A 20960-nucleotide genomic window follows, 5' to 3' on the forward strand; every position below is an offset into this window, starting at 1 on the left:
GCAGAGGAGCAGGGGGAACAGGCAGCCCACATCTCACAAGCCGCACACAAGCCACGCACATGGCGCGCACAGACGGCCACGGCGCGCGCGCACACACGGACCTCAACCCTCGGCCCTCAACCCTCATCGAGTGCAGCGAGTGCACAGAGCGCCCACAGAACACCGTGTTTGAGAAGGGGGTTACTGTGAGTAGGGAGGGGGGTTACTGTTTGAGCAGGGGGGATATTTTTAGCAGGAGAGTACTGTGCGCAGGGGGGGGGGATACTGTGAGAGAGGGGGGGTACTGTAAGCAGGGGGGTACTGTGTAAGCAGAGGTGTACTTTGAGCAAGGGTGGGGGCTGTGAGCAGGGGGGGGGATGTTTTGTCCCAATTTTGCCCAACCACCCCAAAAAAAAAAAAAAAAAAAATATTTTACATTTAAAAAAAAAAATTATTTAAAAAAAACGGGAGCCACGTCAAAACCGCATTATAACCGAATTCGCGTTATAACGGGTTGCGCTATAACGGGGTTGAGCTGTATTAGCTGTAGGAGCAATAGCCTGGTGCAAAAACAACTGTGCAATTAAAATGGCAAAGACAGAAATGACAGAAAGAGAATGCAGTAGATACCAATGAAATTAGACGTGGCCAAAATGCTATATTAATTAAGGGAAGAAAACTGTGTTGATGAAAATGGCAGTATGCAGTTTTAAATGAATGGTATACTTGAAATGATAAACATTTCAGTTTAAATAGCCATTAGGAGCTAATGCTTCTAGTATGCAAACTTACAACAGAACTGCAGAAATGGTTGTTAAATACTGCAATCAATTGGCTGTGAAAGGTGCTGTTGGAATGAATAACTAGTATTCCTGGCTGAAACAGCCTTTGTCTCTGAATTTCTATTTCCTCCACTTTGTGGCCATCAGATAAATCTGCAAGGCACATCTATCTGAAATCCAAATGTGCTACAAAACATAATTCATCAGGGCTGTGACAATTAACCAAATAAAGTGCAGCATTTTCCTTTACTCCACTTAAACCATTTTGTATTTCCCTTCTATTTTCTGTAGAAGCTGATCGCATTGCGATTGGGCAAAAACGCCTATTTAAGTCAATAGAATAAGCCCCGATGTACAATATACTGTAAATAGTCACACTATGATAATGATGTTGAAAAGCCAACTAATGCTGTCAGTGTAAGCACATTGGGCAAGTCACTTTATCTCCCTGTATCAATATCCCATTATAAACTCGAAGGGGCAGAGATGTGTGTCTAACAAACCACATCAAGTGCTGTGTATGTCATCACAACTCAGGGATTTTTTTTTAAGGATTTAGTGTGGGTGACTGACCTTGCCTATCCCGGAGAACTGGTTAGGGTAGGATCAATCTGAAGGCCCATCCCAGGGAGGTGTCGGAGAAGAGAAGTGGCTTGATCTGTCTTCGATGGCAAGGGGAATTCATAGACAGAGCGGCTCTTGCCACCCACAGAATCACAGGCTTTACCCCGCCTGTTCATTTCAAACACATTTAAAGCCACCTTTCAGCACTGGAATTTAAGTCAATTGGTTATACAGCTCTGTCATCTGGCCGAAGACTGTTTATTTATAGACTAAAGGCTGTATTTACTACATATGATCCCAAACTTTAATGTTGGAATGGGATTGAGGTGTTTTAAATTGGGGATACCTACTTTAGCATCACTTTAGGAATCATGCTTTTTGTTATCACACAATAATGTATAAGAAAAATACATATACAAATAAATTCTACTAACTACCCTGTTAATGTATCATAAGTCACACAAACGCAATGGGTTGAATTTTCCACTAGCAACAGCCTGTCAAAACCGATACTGTAGTTGTATTGTTGAGGCACCAGATCAGTTTATACTGACTTCCCTTCTGCCAGCAAACAGTGTTGTCGGGAAAGCACAGATGCAATGGTTGAGGCATCAGTACTATCAAGTGGAATTCCAAAAGATGCAGGTGGATGATGCCATGATATACTGCTGCGGCTCATTTTATTCTAACACATCGCCGGTTTTTCCCTGGCTTTTTCCTGGAATGCGACGCACTTCACCGGGAGCATGCCGCATTCATTTTGCGTTCTCAGCCACGGGTCATGCGCGGTTGACGCACGGTTGATGCGTTTATTGATAATGGTTCGGATTTAATAGGTTGCAATTCTTCGCGTGTCCACCAGATGGCAGATATTCATGAATTGTAATGTGCATGCACTTCAGTAATGTGTCGACTTGCAGGTGTTTCATTTAAAAAAGATACCACAGTGTGCTATTGTAAATTGGCCTTGAGACTGAAGGAAGAGGTTGCAAAAATGTATCAATTTAGGCTTTTCATATTAAAAAAAGACAAAGACCAGTTTCTGTTACAGTATTCTCCAGAGAGCCGTCGCCATGAGTTTTCAAGTGCAGCCTGTTTTCCAAAAACCCGACAGAAGTTACGCGTATTTGATATAGGCCGCGATTAATGCAACAGATGATAAGATGGCAACAGTTGTTCAAATTTATCAGTATTTTATCGAAAACTATGACTTTTACAAATTTTCGCCAGCTCCTCATACGTGGAAGCGTGCAATAAGGAAAAGGTTATGTAGCGATCCCTGTTTTTATCGTATTGAGCCACAATTTGTTGGAGGGTATTGGTGTGTATCACAGGCTTTTTCCTGTATCTATGATCGTGCAGACGGCAAAAGGCGAAAGGTCGTGTTAAAACCAACTAAGAAACGACAGTCGCTGCCAAGCAATGCACCAGCACCGGCTTCCAATAACGGTCCCACCGTCAGTGACAACCCTTGCTGTCTATCCAGAGAGCCCGAGCCGGATTTCGCGTGCAGTTTCGATCAAGCTTGCATGTACCTAAGCAATTTCCAGCCTCATCAGCTGACTACAGGTGGACTAGTCCCGCGGCAAACTATTGACGTGGATGATCAAGAACACTGGACTGGCAGTGGCCCAGCGCCGGCGCCAGCTGAATGGGAAATTCTATGGTGAGTATTGTTGCCGTATTATTTTATGTGTTTTTTTTATTTTGACAATACAGTATCACTATCGCTGCAATTCAAAAGTCAAGCGATTCTCCTGTAAGCAATATTATTGGCTGAGCGGCTTCTCCAGCACTGTGCTGCAGATACTGAACAATTGGTGGAACGCTAGGCGCATGCGCATTGGAACCTTCTTGAAACGCATATGCGTGTCATTACACGGTAGGCGCATGCGAACAGGAGACACCCCCCGAGAAAATTATTGGTGGGACTGGCTGGGAACTTCTTTAGGTGGCTGACCATTACGTTTCTTTTTGTTTTTTCTCAGAAAAGAAAACGGCTAATGGAGGGATTTCGATGGATAATATTGCTTTGTGTAACAATGCCTGCACATTGCTGTATCGGATTTAAAAACCCACGTACCGGAGTCTACAGTTTAGTGGCCGTTGTTATTGATTAGGATAGAATACTGTACCTGAAACAGTATGCTGATGTTTTCCGGCCGTACAGTATACAATACTTTTTTATATACAGTATACTGTGTAATAAACCCCAAAAAATAAAAACTATGCATTTATTCTACATGTATTACTGTACTGTACATACAGTATTTGTCTTCTATACAGTGCCAGTACATACAGTACAGTATGTGTCTTCTATTTTTTTAATACTCTTATACTGAGCATGCCTACCGTATACAGTACAGTGTGCCTGGACAGTAGTGTACATTCTAAAAACACTGTATTTTGTTACAGTAGCAAAGGAGCCAATGGAACAATGTAAAACAAATCAACATGTTCTTTTATTGGTGTAGTACAAATACATTTATATACAAATACTGTACAATGTAGAAACATTTTAAGTGCACAGCAATTCAAAACATCAACAGGTGTATGGTTTACTGCTAGTGAAAACATTTATGTACAGAAAGTAAAAACATTTACAGTCAGTCAGTCAGTATGGTTTACAGTCACATGTTATAAAAACAAATTCTTTATTCACAAATTATACAAAACGCAACATCTCCTTTATTAAAGAACGGCAAGTCAAAACATACAGAATACAGTGGGATGGTGTGCAAAACAGTCAATCAAGCCTGCACCAGTACAGTCCTCGAGGGCAGCAAACAGGCCCGGTTTTCAGGGTAACCTTTGAAAACCATGCCTGTTTGCGGCCCTCAGGGACTGGAATTGTGCATGTCCTGTGTGTGTGTACAGCAAGTTAAAACATTTCTGTATAAATGCAAGTTAAAACTTACAAACATTTTTTTATTAATACCAGTTACAGTAAAACACACAACATCTCCTTTATTTAAATACAGTACAGCAGGTCAAAACATGTACTGTACAGCACAACAGTATGGTCTTACCTGTGATTAAAAAAAAAATCTTTATTCATAAAATACAGTTTACAAAACGCAACATCTCCTTTATTAAATAAACATACAGTATACAGTACAGTGGGGTGGTGTGCAAAACAGTCAGTCAGGACTGCACCACTACAGTCCTCGAGGGCAGCAAACAGGCCCGGTTTTCAGGACAGCCTTGAAAACCGGGTCTGTTTGCGGCCCTCGGGGACTGGAATTGTGCATGTCCTGTGTGTGTGTACAGCAAGTTAAAACATTTCTGTATAAATACAAGTTAAAAAAAAGACAACAACATCTCCTTTATTTAAGTTCAGCAGGTCAAAACATGTACAGTACAGCACAGCACAACAGTATGGTCTTACAGTACAGTACCCGTGATTAAACCAGAAAGTCCACCAGATTGTCCGTCCATGGCCGATTCCTTGCATGGCGCAAAACGCCATTAATGCAGTCTCGAACACCTTTCATTACAGGATCTGTAATTGTATAAAAGCGCCGCAATTCCTCCAGAATGTTCTTTCTTAAATTGGCAGGAGGCGCCTTTTTTACGCAATTTCCTTCGTAGTTCACTCTGAAGGCCCAGTCGCAGTACAAAGAGTAGGGCACATGGTGCTTAAAAAGTAACAAGGCATACTTGTGGGGTGCACCAGCACTCATCACCCTAAACTTCTCCCTGAGCGCCGGTGGCAGATCGCACAGGGTGATGTCGGGCACCGTATCGATGCTAGCGAATGTAGGTCTTCTGGGAGCGGGTGTGCTTGAGGCGACGGGCGATGGTAGGTTGTCTGGGAGGAAGCTTTCCTCCGGTCTTGGTCGCCGTGTTGTCTCCTGGCGTGGTCTTGACGGGGTTGTCATGTCCTCCTCAACGGCATACATGTACATTACATCTTCTGGTGGAGGGGGTGCGCTTGGTGATGGAAGGGGGTCGATGCTCCCATTCATCATATCCATGTCACCCTCCTGCTCCGGTGACGGGGAAACAGGGCCATGAACACCGAGCAAATGATGTATACCCGCTATGTCAACCTCTATCTTCTCCATCCGTCAATCCATCCGTTGATCCATATGTTGCATCCGTTGATCCATATCTAGCATCCGTTGATCCATATGTAGCATCCGTTGCTCCACATTTTACATGGTCTCCAGAAGCAGATCTATCTTTGCCAGCACAATAGAGTTCCCGGGGATATCCACACATCCCATTCAGCATACGGTCTAACGAGCTGCTTCTTGTGCATGGCGTGTGTACATCTGGGTGGATGGGTGCAACGGAGGATGAGATGGGGGTTCCATGGAGAGAAGCGGCAGCGTCGTCGAAGAAGGGTGGAGGAGGTGACCTGTGGATATCCGGTAGAGGAGAAGCGGCAGCGTCGTTGAAGAGGGATGGAGAAAGTGACCTTTGGATTTCCGGGCGAGAAGCAGAGTCGTCTAAGAGCAAAGGAGAAAGTGACCCGTGGATTTCAGAGGCACCAGCGGCAGCGTCGTCGGATAAAACTGGAGAAGATAGCCTGTGGGTTTCCGGGAGGGCGGCGGCAGCGTCGAGGACGAGGTGTGGAGAAGACGGGCTGTCGTTTTGCATCGAGAGTACATCCCCGTATTTCTTCTTGACATAATAAGGCTGACGTCTATGAAAACCCTTAGCCTTTGAGGTCAGCAGAAAGTTTTCTTTATTGGCCATAGCCTGTCGCTTTTGCCTTGGCGTGGAAACGGCAACCGCCTTTCGCTTTTTCTGCATGACAGGCACGGCAGAGGCGAGTGGGTTCCTGCATCCGTAGAATCGGGGTTGATCCATGGAAGCAGATGGCATAATGCAGTATCTGGACAAGGGCAAGTTCAGATAAAGATCATCGAGTGGTGGGCTATGCAAAGTGTGTAACCTTTAATGCATGCAGCGAGGTACAGGTGCTGAAAGTGGGCGTACTCTAATGTGAGTCATTACCGTATAAATACACCATCCATTAAGTGGATTCACTGCACATTGAATACACATCGACTAAACATCGAATATACATTCTTGTGTTTGTATTTCTTTCTACTCGCAGCAATGCCTGTTAAAAAGATTTCCAAGGATCTCAGCATGCGAATTAAGGAGATGTACAGGAGCGGACACCGAATTGCTGCTATCCAACGCTGGTTAGCTACTTCTGGCCTCGTTGTGCCCGCAATCACCGTGAGCTATCATGCACACGGAAAAAACAGAGAACGCAAAAGGGCACCAAGGGTAACAAACGAGAAAGTATATTTATAAAACTTAAAAACAATTTTTATATCAAAAAATGTACTGTAGATCTACAGTACTGTATCTAATATCTTTGTTATTTCTCTAGATTTACATTACAACAGTATATATTTTTTATATTTATATTACAACAGTATATACTGTATATTTTGTATATTTATATTACAACAGTATATATATTTTGTATATTTATATTACAACAGTATATATATTTTGTATATTTATATTTATATTACAACAGTATATATATTTTGTATATTTATATTACAACAGTATATCTATTTTGTATATTTATATTACAACAGTATATATATTTTGTATATTTATATTTATGTTACAACAGTATATATATATATATATTTTGTATATTTATATTACAACAGTATATATATTTTGTATATTTATATTTATATTACAACAGTATATATATTTTGTATATTGATGCATATTAATAGAACAATATATTGTATCCTGTTGATCTACTGTCTCTAATATTTTTAATTACCGGATTGTTTTTCTTTACATTGTAAGGAGACAACTCTTCTGGTGGACAAAATAAGTGAGGAGAATGATGAGAAGAGTGCATTAAGGGTCAAATACACTCTGCAGGAAAATCACAATCTCACTGTATCCGAGACCAGCATAAAGAAGATGAGACGCAGCATTGGATGGAAATATGGACGTGTGAGGTTAGTACTGGACAGTACTAGAGGTAAAGGTGTTGTTTAGGAAACTGTACTGTACCGCAAAAATTATTTATTCCTTGTCATTACAGAGCGTACCCCATGATACGGGACGTACACAAAATAAAAAGAGTGGTCCAGGCCCAGGCATGGATCGACAGTGGAGAAACTTTCCAGGATTGCATCTTCACTGACGAGTCTACTGTGTCGCTGCATTCCACAAAAAACGCCGCATATCTTTGAAGCCGCGGCCAAAACACCCTGTGAAGATGCATGTGTGGGGTGCCATCTCTAGGCGTGGACCAGGATGCATTGTCATCTTTGAAGGTAAAATATATCAAATATAATGTAGCCTTATGCACTGCACTTTACTAGTGTAGCCTTACTGTATGCACTGTACTGTACTATTGTGCAGTTTTTTGAGCACTTTTCTTTTCTTGCTATAGGAATCATGAATAAAGCTTTCTTCCAAGACAACATTGTCCCACGCGGATGGTCACCGTTTCTGCCAGGACAACGATCCGAAGCACACCGCGTCAACAGCGCATATCCTTGAGCGCGGTATCAACTGGGTGAAGACGCCAGCGGAGTAAGTGCGGTAACCGTGTCTCATTTTTTCCCCACTGTTTTTACTGTGTACTGTATATCTTAAACTAATTGTCCTTTTTTTCCAATGACAGATCGCCAGACTTCAATCCGATCGAAATGGCCTGGCATCAGCTGAAGGACCATATCCGGAAAGTGGTGAAACCATCCAAAAAGGACGAGTTGTTGAAAAGCATAATGAGTTTTTGGAACGATGTACTCACCGTGGAACGCTGCAATAAATATATAGACCATATTGCGACTGTGTGGCCCATTGTGATCGCGCGTAATGGGCAAGCATCAGGAAAGTAGTACTGTACTCTAGTATTGTAAGTACAGTATGATACAGGTAAGTATGGCACAGATTTTTTCGTTCCTAATAGTCAGAGTATACAGTAGGTACAGTTCTTTCTTTATAGAGAGAGCAGCACCAGCCATCTGGTTACATAGTATTTAACAGTAGTCAGAGTATACAGTAGTTCCAGTATAGACTAGTTTGAGAGTAGACAGTAACTGCCTACTAACTGCTCAATTTTTTTCTTTCCAGAGAAAGCAGCACCAGCCATCTACAGTAGTACTACACATCACACAATGCCATAATACAGTACGCACATAACTGCACTAATTTTTTGTTTTCTTTTCGTTTCAGGAAAAAAGGGTAGCCTGGGGGGAGGTGGGGTGTTGTGTCCAATCTAATCTGTTTGTACAGTAAAATGTACAGTATATAAACACAGTAATGATGTACACAAAACCTCTCTCTCAATGAACTACTGTACTGTACACAGAATAAGGAACAAGATAAAGACGGAAAAAATAATATTACTATATATACTGTATATATATATTATACATTACAGTAAATATTATTAAATAATATTCTTATAAATGTGCATTACTCATGTTTATCCATGTTTTGCAAATGTTTTCTAAATGTTTATCCAATTTCAATCTGCCAGAAGAACTTAATAAAGACTGCATTATGTATTATTCATGATTATTTTTATATTTGTATTTTTTGGTTCCTGATAAAATAAAATAAATATTTATTTACATTCCTGCTAATCATAATCATTGACAACCCTTACCCCCCCACCCACCCCTACAGTACTCCAATGAAAAAGAATGAATGACAAAACAACATGAGTCAGTTAATGGGTTTTTTTAACTCTCAATTCTCACAATGCTGTGCAAATCAGATTTACATTTCAAAATCGAGAAGGGATTTTCCAAAGCGTTACCGTAAACAAAGCCTCAAAGGGTTGGGGGGGTAGGGTGAGTCATGTGCAGTAATCAGCTAGCTCCCATCTCAAAGAGGATTCGACGCAGGCGCAGTGAGGCTTTGTAGCTCGGCCATGGACGGATTAAGAACACAATGGCAATATTCAGAAAATTAACGACTCTGTGGAGGAGGGTTGGGTGACTCATGCGCAGTAAGCAGCAAGCTCCCATCTCAAAGAGGATTAGAGTACACGCAGGCGCAGTGAGGCGATTGACGCTCGGCTAGGGACGGATTAAAAACAATGACTAACTTCAGAAAATTAATGACTGTGGAGGTGTCTGTCGATAAGAGCTTGTGTGTGCGTGGGGGAGGGATGAAGGATTAGTTGTGCAGCAGTTCAAAGAAATTACATAGAGTAGAGTACAGTACAGTAATTTCAAAAGGCAGTTCATCATAAAACTGTAATGTGATCCCTACACCCCCAAATACAGTACATAAAAAGCACACAAATCAACCATGTGCAGGCAAACACACAGATTGAATATCGTAATATCAAGATTGTTTTTGCAGGCTTGTGGCTAAAATAACAGTTAAAAAATCATAATTAAAAAAAAATTTTATTGGGGCACTCAAGCAAGCAGTGGTGGGTGAAGTTACAGGCGCATGAGCAGGAATCAACTAGCTCCCATCCGAAAGAGGATTACACACAGGCGCATAGAGAGGTGATGCTCTGTGCAAATCAAATTTGAGAAGGGATTTTCCAAATCGTTGCCGTAAACAAAGCCTCAAAATTCCCATCTCAAAGAGAATTTCACGCAGGTGCAGTGAGGCTTTGTAGCTCGGCTATGGACGGATTGATTAAGAACACAATGGCAAGATTCAGAAAATTAACGACTCCGTGGAATTTCAAATCCTTGAGCTAGCGTTCGTGGGGGATGAAGTTCAAAGCTAAAGACATACTTTAATTTCAAAAGGCAGTTCATCATAATAATACATCCCCAAATACAGTACGTAAAAAGCACACAAATCAACCATGTGCAGTCAAACGCACAGGGTCGCAGTCAAAAGCTACAGCACAGATTGAATAGCGTAATACAGTAAGATGGTTTTTGCAGGCTTGTGGAGAAAATAAAAATAAAAAAATTACAATAAAAAAATTTAAAAAATTTTTTTGGTCACTCACTCAACCAAGCAAGCAAGCAGTGGTGGGCGAAGTAACAGGCGCATGCGTAGTAAGCACCTGCTGTCAAGCAGGAATGTGATTGAAACCAGACGTTCAAAGGAATGGTGTGGGAGAGATGTACTGCATTGTAGAGAAGCTAAGAAGTTGAAATACCCTGCAGTGCAGTTAATTATCCTGAGCGAGGGGAGAGCGCTGTATATGCCAAAATGTGACACTGTTACAGTACTGTACACACCTATGCATTTCAACAATTTTCAAATGAGACATACTGTACAGTACAGCACTGCAAATGCATGTATACTTTAAATATGCAAATTTACAATTACTGTGCGCGTACACACAGACTGTGTACTGACGTAGGTTGAACCGCGAAGGTATTAGATTTCCAAGACAACAGCTCGCAAACGCCCCCCTGAGTTTTTACATGGCATTGCAGTATTGCAGACGGCGAGAATAAAATGCTAAAATCATGAGCGCTAAAATAACGCAGTTCACTCCGGGCGAAACAAACAGAAAACCGCACCTAACCGGGATAATCTGAGAGCCGCGGATCTAGCCGACTTAGACTCAGATCGGCCGCCACTGTAAGGGAGTGATTTTTCTTTGTAGGTTGCTGGTGGCAGCCTGTGAAAAAGAGGCAGTCTTCCTGGCTGTTATAATCACATTAATTAAATAGCGTATAAATCATACCGTATTTCCTACTAACCTAATAACATAATGAGCTCTAAATTTACATGTTTCTATTATTTTAAATGTGATGCAAAATCGTTAATCACATTTACACAATTGCATCTTCATTACTTTTCTGTGTCAAATCTGAGGCACTTCTAGAAGACAGTGGGCAGGTAGAGAAACACATCAAAGGCACAGCAAAGTTGTAGACAAATTACTGAACACGTCAACATGTTGTTTTTAAATAAACGGTGATTATTTTTTATTTGATTATTAAACTGCTCCCGACTCTGCTGCAATATTGAGCTATGGTGAATTCCTGAATGTGATGGTGTTTCAAGACTGACAATGACTTGTGCCAGCACTGGCTTTGTACTTGTATTGGCAGCTTCTTTAACTTTAATCAGGTGACTTGCACTAAAAACCTGATGGAAGCTTTTTAGAGTTCTGATGTTTTTTTTAGGGATTAAGTTAGGCTAATTATACTACATATTATGTGGCAGGAGAGGCTCAAGATATAAGATCTCTAATTCAACATGTGGTATCTCTTTTTATAACCTCCAACAGTATAAGACTTAAAGAACAAATTACAACCCTATTTATTTATTAATTGCGTTTTAACTAGATTTTTTTGCATTGACAGCAACACTTTATCAAACATGCATCTTTAATGAAGTAGCCCCAGCATTTTTATTTAGTGCTGATCTTTGCACTTCTACACGCTGACACGCAGCAACATTAGCCTGTGACTCAATTCTATCATTGCATAACAACTTCCTGAATACTTTCTTGCATAAGCGCTGGATACAATTTGGCCCCTACAAAATAATGCAGTTTACTATCAAAACAAAGAGAATCACTATTTGGTTAAACCGGAAAGGATGAGATTGTATTCTCTGTTGTCCGCCAAGGATGGGAGGGGAGCAAGACTTAATTGCTCAGAAACATAAAACGTGCCAAGAATTATAGCTTGGCTAACCCTCGCATACTGCATACTGGGTTATTTTGTTTTCGGTCACCAATATTAATTGCACCAGAGTACTTTCCAGTTATGTTTTTCTAGAGAAAAATGTGCTGAAACCCTAACCAAAAGCAAAACTGTTTTATATGTAAAGTAGAATAAATAATCCAGCTTGAAAGAAGGAAACTTGGCAGAGAAGCATGGGACCCTGCTTAGTCAGCATCTAGCACATTTCTAATTATTTCACTATCACTGTACACAATTTCTTGTGTAGTTTGGGGGAAAGGTGCTGGAACCTATTTCGCTACAAAAATAGCAGTAGTATATCAATCTACACTACCACAAAATAACACATTGCATATTTCTATTGAATTTAAGAGCCCGATTGGTTCTTGTACATCTGTACATATCCAAATAAACTTCAAATTAAAGAACGGCGCTTTTGTTTGCTTTGCTGAGGATAAATTCTCCCTGATGCCCTGTAACACTCAGTATTATGTAGTCTGGTGCCACCTGACTACTAGGCTAAGGCCCCGTTGCACGGGTCCGCACGGCTGTCTTGCTTGCCGGCGGCGCGTACAACTCACTGCACCGCGATCTGCAGGAAACATTTTCCGGTGCAGGGGGGCGAGGCCAAAACGGGTGGGGGGGGGGGGGCACGGCCATGACGTGAGGGGGGGCGGCCATGACGTGAGGGGGCGGGACTGCCCGTCAGCCGTTCAGACCCTAAACCGCTGAGCCCCTCAACTCCTCAGCTCCTCACACACAGACAGGCACTCTCGCACTCAGGCACACACACAGACAGGCACTCACGCACACACACAGACAGGCACTCACGCACTCAGGCACACACACAGACAGGCACTCACGCACTCAGGCACACACACAGACAGGCACTCACAGAGACAGGCACTCACAGAGACAGGCACACACACAGACAGGCACACACACAGACAGGCACACACACAGACAGGCACACACACAGACAGGCACACACACAGACAGGCACACACACAGACAGGCACACACACAGACAGGCACACACACAGACAGGCACACACACAGACAGGCACTCACGCACAAAACAGACACACACACAGACAGGCACACACAGAGACAGGCACACACACAGCCGAACGCACAAAACAGACACACAAGCAGCTCTCCTCCCCATTGGCTGACTCGCGTACCACGTGACGCGTCAGCGCTGAAAAGCACAATCCGGTTGTAGCTCCAGCAGACTGACGCGTCACAGTACGCAGTCAGCCCTGCCGGACGGAGGCAGCGGGGGCAATGACCATCCGATTAAAGGTCTGGTGGCACGCACCGCCGGCCGCAGCGGGTTCGCAGCCTTAGGAGCAACAAGGAAAGTTTGCCAAATAGGTTGATCCTACACTGGAAAAAATATTGAATTGTTTTGTGCTTTAAAGTACCTTGCACAATCCATGAATATTTAGTAATGCTTGTGGGCTTTAACCATTATGCAGCATTAGCTGTACGGCATAACGTAAGCCCTGTCCCTTCAATGCTCTCATCAAAGATGGTCCTGCTACCCTTCCTTACAAAACTACCCACTATATTGGTAATGCTGCCAATCTAAGTCCATGTCGTCATGGGATTGTTGTCTACTGTAGTTTGGTTTCAATTCTCTATTTTCTGTGGTAACGCAGAACCACTGGGGTTCAGAATGCACGTGGATTGAAGTAGAAAACAAATAGTATGGACTGGATCAACATCTTGAACAACTGAAAAAAACCTGTTCATTGTGTGCTACGTGGGCAATATGAGGACTAGTTAAGCCAGGGGTGAGCAAACTTTTTATGCCGAGCCCCCCTTTTTATCCATGAAATTTCTCGGGCCCCCCCTGCCTGATGTAATCAAAATCACATGAAAAAAAAACCTTTATTAAACGGTATACAATGTAAATACAAAAATGTCTAAGGCCGCGCATATAGTGCCCGCGACGTCACCCGTCGCCGCTAGCGAAAGCTGTATTTTGCTTTGCGGCAGTGGCGTGGGCGACCAGGCCATTGATTGGTTCAGGGGCTGTCACGAGGCGACAGCCCCATAAAAATCAAATATTGCCGGCTTCAAAAAATCGCGTCGCCACGTCACGCTTACTATAAGTGCATGCAGCGGCGACAATGCATTTGTTTTCGGCCGATGTCGCGTGGACGGCACTATAAGCGCAGCCTAAATACTTACATACTTCAACAGCTCGCTCTTGCAAAATTAGGCTGCGTCCACGCCGCCGCTGAGAGCGGTGACATCACCAACTCTCCAAGCATGAGCACAGGGTGTCCTGCATAATTTTGCAAGCACGAGCGGGGAAGTGTTTACACTTTTTTTTAATTATTTCTGTACATTCATAGTATGATTGATATAGGGGCAGCCTACCCTTCCCCTCGCAGAGGATCACAGCGAAGCAGGTTGCCAGCGGAGGAGAGCAGGAACACAGCGCTATTGTAGGGCAGACACTGGAATGAGGGGCGTTTGACAGCGCTGGGGCATGCTCCTCCCCCGTACCTCCGAATCACGTGGCCCCATCTGCACTATTCTGTTTGGCCGCCCGCGCACATCTTCGGCCGCCCGCGCATCTCTTTTTTGCCAGAGCACCCAGGTTTTGCTGCACACGGCCCGCCTAAATAATCTTGCGCCCTGGGCGTCCCCCCCCTCAGTTTGTGCACCGCTGCATTCAATCACAACACCCACACACACAATCACAATACACACACACACAGACAACCAACAAGCACAGCACACACACACACACACACAACACACACTCAAATCACAACCAACAGGCACAGCACACACTCAATCACAACACACACACAGTCACAACCAACACTCACATAATCACAACCAACACACACAACACTCAATATCACAACACACACAGACAACCAACAGGCACAGCACACACACACACTGCAGTCCATATATATATACACACACACACATACACACACACACACACACACACACACATCTTTTTTTGCCTGCGCACCCAGGTTTTGCTGCACGCGCCCCGCCTAAATAATCTTGCGCCCGTGGCATCCCCCCCTCAGTTTGTGCACTGCTGCATTCAATCACAACACCCACCCACACAATCACAACACACACATACAGACAGACAACCAACAGGCTCAGCACACACACATAACACCCACTCAAATCACAACCAACACAGCACACACTTAATCACAACACTCACATAATCACAACACACACACACACACACAACCAACAGGCACAGCACACACACACACACACAACACACAACACACACTGCAGTTCATATACACACACACACACACACATATATATACACACACACATATACACACACACACACACACACACACACACACACACACACACACACACACACACACACACACACACACACACACACACACACTGGGTGGAGGGAGTAACTAAACCTGCTCCAGTCCCCCCCCCCCCCCCATGTGCTGGTGAAACGGGCGGGTAACAGACAGGGGGGGGAGGGCTGTCTGTGTGCAGGGAAGGCCCCGCAGCAAAGCCCCGCCCCTCTGCAGGCAGACAGCAGGGAACTGGAAGCAGCCTCTGCACAGAGCTTCTGGCTGCCCGTGCACAGCTCTGCCTGCCCCCAGGTTTCCCCGCACACAGCCTGCGCCCCCCCTACATAATCTTGCGCCCCCCAGTTTGCGCACCGCTGAGTTAAGCTATTAAAAGAGTGATCTTGATAACTGCTGTAGATGCCTTCATGATGGTACTGGTCTGTACATGACCAAGACCAGCTTAATTAGGGAGGGGGTCTGTCCAAGCTACTAATCTTGCAATGGTTCTTTGGAGACATTGTTGAAATGCCACATCTTCCTACAGCAACGATAACAGAAGGTAGTTGCCCATAAAACACTAAACGCAAAACTGCAGGAGTATGCCCCAATAATGGCTATTTGTAAGACCTGGGGAAGTTGTTTCACATCACAATCCTCCAAACCATTTAAAGGGGCAGTCCTGCAGAGGCTGAAAGTGATCTGAGCACAATAGCATGTTTAATAGGTAAAATGTAGCAGAGTGATTGTTTTTTAAACAAAATATTTCAAATGAGCGTAGCCAGGTCTTGTTTCCTTAGCCTGGAGTGGAGGTCCAGGTTACATCCTGAGGGTGAAGCCCAAGAACTGCCTGTACCCACTGTGTGAGCCGTGTATGCTGACCATCTGCAGTGTGCATGAATAAAGTGATCCTGTTCACATATACCTTCCTGCCTGAGACTGCAATCTATCAGGGGGAGGGGAAGTAAGTTCTCTTGTAGGGATTGTCCCCACATCCCTGGGGCCTGCAAGAGATGGGGGCGCGGTCACCGTGAGAAAGAATCAGTTACTGCCCCAGAAGCCTGTCCTGTTCTCCACCACAACACCGCAGGAGACTCAGATCAATTTATAGGATCAGCCAATAGGATTGATCTCAGTGTTCCCAAAGACATTACTGTACCAAAGCAGATACATTTTTCACTAGATACAAATAAGTAAAACAGTCACTTTTAAGGTGATGGAATCTTTCTAAAAAATAAAATGTACATTTATGCTGGACTTCCCCTTTAAGTCTGCATTTAAAATGACAAAAAAAAAAACCTTAAACAAATTGCAAAAAATAGAATAAAAAGTTACAGACTAATGTCTTTAAAACAACAGAATTTTTTTAATGTCTTACTGATCTGGCGCTGTTACAATTGGCTCATGTGTCTGACAATGCTTGTGAGAGGACACACGATTGGTTGTAACTTGCACAGAGGCTCATTCAGACTCTTAATAACCCTTTCACTGCCGGAAGGGCCTACAGCACACAGAAGGGGTTAAACTGCTCCTCGTATCGCAGAGTATATGAACTTCTGAATCAGTTTAGAAATTCTATCTCCATGTGTTTACTATGTCATTTTAGCTTGAGTAATCAAAAACAGCTGTAATCCAGGCTGCTTGGGAATAAACAAGCTGGAATGAATCATTAGCACACATCTTGCTTGCTGTTCAAGTTCTCATGGTAAGGGAAGAATATCAATGCATTTCTTTGTCGGTAGCCAAAAAAGAAAAAAATCCAAACAATTTATATGATGTGATATGTGCAATAAAATAACAATCCCATATTTTTAAAAGCGAAATCAATTAAGTTACTTATGCTCCAGTGCATTTGTCAAATAATATACAACTTATGTCTGGGTAAACTGCTTGCTTAAAAAGAGCGATAATAAAGAGTTATGGTCTTTGTCATAGTCAGTAATGTTATCACAACACACAGCAATAGATCACAAGAGTAGGCTACTGCTAAAGGCACAGCCTTTTAAGTAGCATTAGGTAGTATTAAGAAGTGTACCAGCGTTGTGTGACCCTGGGCACGGTCTTTGCCTTGGGAAGAAAACAATAGATATATAAGCAGATGCAATGACCAAAAAGATCTGTGTAAATCATATGATAGAATAAACAAACAGAGGATACAGAAGGCAATCCAGAATGATCCAATAGAAGTATAAAAACATTTCTTCTGCCGGCACAGCTGCGATAGCTTGAGCGGCTCTCGTAGTGATGCAATGGCAGAGTGCATACATATGACAATGTCTTTAAGACAGGTCAATCATATATACTGTGTATCCAATTCACTTCTCTCTGTGTGTCTTTAATCTGGCTCTCCCAATAGCAAACTGAGCCAATTAAAAAAAACGTGTTAACATGTTAAGCTATGGGATCAAAACGTGATTTTCCGCACTGACCACAACGTAATGGAACCTTTCTGACAGACTGTGGTTTTGTCCCCCTGACGAGGCTGTAATTACAAAGCGTTCAATCTGCTACATTCATTCTTGGCTCAAGCAGCTATCAGCAAAGCCAGGCTCCCTTGGCTAGGTTGAATCTTGGCCATACCTCGGAAATCTGGCTTGTCTGCATAATGATAAAAATGATTGTTGTTTGTTAGTACACAGTGCAGCCAACGTACGATGTCTTTAAAATAACAGAATCGTAAAGGTAAAGTGAATTCCTAGCGTGAATAGATATATAACATGACTTAAAATGTCTAAGATATATTTAAATATAAAGATGTGTTCTACATCATCAGATGTAATCTAATTATATATTGGGTTAAATTTGCAAACATCGTTTTTAAGACCAAAGGGGGACGGGGAGGAATCAGTAATACTGCTGTGGTACCATTACAGACAATGGCGTTGGTCAGATCTGTAAGGTAACCATGATCTCTCCTGAAATGATCCAACGTAGAGGAAGAAAGGTCTGCTACATGTCGCTCTGCAATGTACTGTACTGAATATCTCTAGCATTCAAAATGTTAATAGGTATTGTCTAATTCAGTCGTGGGCAACATGATATACAACCATCATCCCCTAAAAGGGCAGCACATATACACTATTGTCATAGTACTGCTCCATATAACTCCTATATTCCCACATAACTGCTCTGTATATATATTGCTTACTCTCGATCTCTATGATCATTCTCTTGCCCCTCCTTCTCTCTCCCTCCCCCCACATCCTCTCCTGTCTCTATCTCCCATCTCCCCGTCCCACTTCTCTCTGTCCTGTCCCGTCTCACCTCGCTCTCTCCCATCTCACCTCTCACAATCCCATCTCACCTCTCTACATCCCATCTCACCTCTGTCTCTGACTGACTCCATCTCACCTCTTTTACTTTCTCTGCCATTCTCCGATCAGTCTGTAGCCCACTCTGTCTCTTAGGCACGTTCTGTAAGCTCTTACAAGGGGCTGAAAATAGGATGGGATCAGGGAGGTGTTTGGGGGTCGCAGGGGAAGTTCCTGCGGGCCGGGCCACCTGATGCCCATCAGTTGTCTGAGCAAGGGCTCTTTGACTAGTGGCCCATGGCATAAATGCGACCTGTGATGGGCCTTGATGTGGTACAGCAGAGCCCCGCTTCTCGGAGCTCCGCTATACGGCGGCACCGAGAAGGGGGCCGCCATGTTGAATTTGAATTTGCGCATGCGCAGAATGGGTGGGTGCGCCCAGCGCGCATGCGCAGACCGCAGGTCGCACATGTGCAGAACGGTGAAAATGACGGTTTGCGCATGTGCAGCACTGAAAATCGCCGGATCCACTTTCCGGCGATTTTCACTATACGGCGGGCCTTTGGAACGGAACCCGCCGTACACCTGGGGCCCTGCTGTACTTTGATTCTCTGCTCCTGTCAATTTCATACTAGCTGCGTAAGTGCAAATTTTCACACTGAAACTCGCTTGTAAGTTAAGGTAATATACATATATATGGTACAGATGTTATAAATGTTTGCAAAATATTCAAATATTCTGTAGTAATTTTTAAACAATAAGCTTATGGCCTTTCATAAACTAGTTAAAAGAGCACTGGTCTAATTTATAATTGTGTTGCCAGTTGTATTTAATTTTTTTATTTGATGTGGCAAGTTAGATGTAAAGAAGGATTTAATTGGAAAAGTTAATTTTAACTTCTATTTAAAAAGCCAACTTCTAAAAAGCCAGGAGGTATTTTCCCCACAATATTAACATAAGCTTTTTTTTTTTTTTTAAGCTGAAAGCCCTGTTATCAACCTAAGAAAATATGACCCGGCGATGCATTGAAATGGCTACGGTGTACCCTTTCAGCTTCTTACTGTAGCCTTTCCTAACTGTTCCTTTAAGCCTCTCCTCAAATGACAATGAAGCAACTTCTCAAAAACAAAAAAAGAATATACATCATAAGACGACCAAAATAAGAAGCAGAGATTTCAAGTCCTACAAACACTATGAAATAATAAAAAAATAAAAAAAACCACGGGTGTAAAAAAAACTTGTTCTAAAGGTTCAATCCATAGCACTTTTTGAATTTTCCTACATTTCATTGCCAATTTGTTTACTCTCTAGCACTCTGTAAATATCTGCTTGTAGCTTTAGCTCTGCCAACACACAGCACATTAGACCCTGAAACTGAATGAAGACAATACCTAATAGATTCTCTATAAACCCCTCTCAGATAGCAAATAAAACAGGGAGAAGTTTTGAGATGAAACACCAAGAGAGTAATGAGCCTGATTAACTTTAGATAGAAAACAAACAAGGTAGTTCCCAGCACTCGTTGATGCCAATGAATACAGAGATGGGAATATGCCAAATCCAAAATGTAATGATAGAAGCACAAAACTATAACAATGGAACCATTCCATACACGTGTGTAGCAACACAAAAAATATAAAGTGATCCTGAATGCACAAATGCCAGGGAACAAACACAGGGGTAGGGAAACAAGAGACAAAGGAATAACCACACAGGGGGGGGGGGGGGGTATAGGGAGGGGGAGTGGGGAGAGGGCAAATGTTACACCAGACACAGGGAAGGCAGCCTCCAGCATAGCGAACCTCCAGGGAATATTTAAAAATGTAAAGAGACTTCCCTTTTCCTGGTGTAACATTCATGATGTTGGGGAAGCAGGCTCAGCTCTATTCAACACGCCCCCAGTCATCACCTTGAGAACAGGGACGCTTTCATGAGGGGCGGTGGATTTACGCATGCGCCTACATTTGGACACGTGACAACATTGATGCTGTTCTCCTTACCGGAAGGAGCAACGCGCCATCTGACTGTTTGAGGAAGCCTTCAGGGATCATCTGACATCTTGTGTAGCATATAATGAAAGTTGCGCCTCACTAGGCCCACCAATGACATCACACCCGACAGGGTACTTCAGTCGGAACTAGAGATCAGCATTAGCAGCAGCCCCATTGCATCAACAACAGGAGAAGCCACAAAGAGGAACATTCTGGCGACAGGAACACTGGATTCACTGAATTCAAGTGCAGTATACACGGCCCTCCTCTTTTCTGGTTGACTCTGACTTTTCCTGATTTCATTCATAGACATCAGTTTATATTATCTGCCCATTCTTTTTCAGTAGATTGTAATTCTATTTTTGGGGATTGTTTTTGACACAGAGAATAGGGAAGTACCTTTGGTCTGTGGGACCTTCGGGAACGAGCCTGAGGAAGGGGTCTTTACCCTGAAATGTTGCCCCCCTATTTTCCTTTTTTCCCTCTCCTCCTCCCCATACCT

The 20960-nt window shown here is 43.0% G+C and overlaps 1 protein-coding gene across 5 annotated transcripts in view; it reads right to left on the reverse strand.

The window, feature by feature from the left end:
* The window catches only part of ARHGAP26 (Rho GTPase activating protein 26), a 547512-nt gene that overhangs the window by 72259 nt on the left and 454293 nt on the right, over positions 1 to 20960 (reverse strand). The window contains exon 22 of one of the 5 annotated variants that reach the window (XM_075601058.1): positions 17655 to 17814. The exons of the other annotated variants lie outside the window; for them this stretch is intronic. Within the exon in view, the coding sequence (XP_075457173.1) occupies positions 17775 to 17814 (40 nt within the window). The 3' untranslated portion in view covers positions 17655 to 17774. Of the gene's footprint in view, positions 1 to 17654; positions 17815 to 20960 lie in introns of those variants that run through there. 5 annotated transcript variants of the gene reach the window in all.

The sequence above is a fragment of the Ascaphus truei genome, chromosome 5 (assembly GCF_040206685.1).
Source record: "Ascaphus truei isolate aAscTru1 chromosome 5, aAscTru1.hap1, whole genome shotgun sequence".
Classification (NCBI taxonomy): domain Eukaryota; kingdom Metazoa; phylum Chordata; class Amphibia; order Anura; family Ascaphidae; genus Ascaphus; species Ascaphus truei.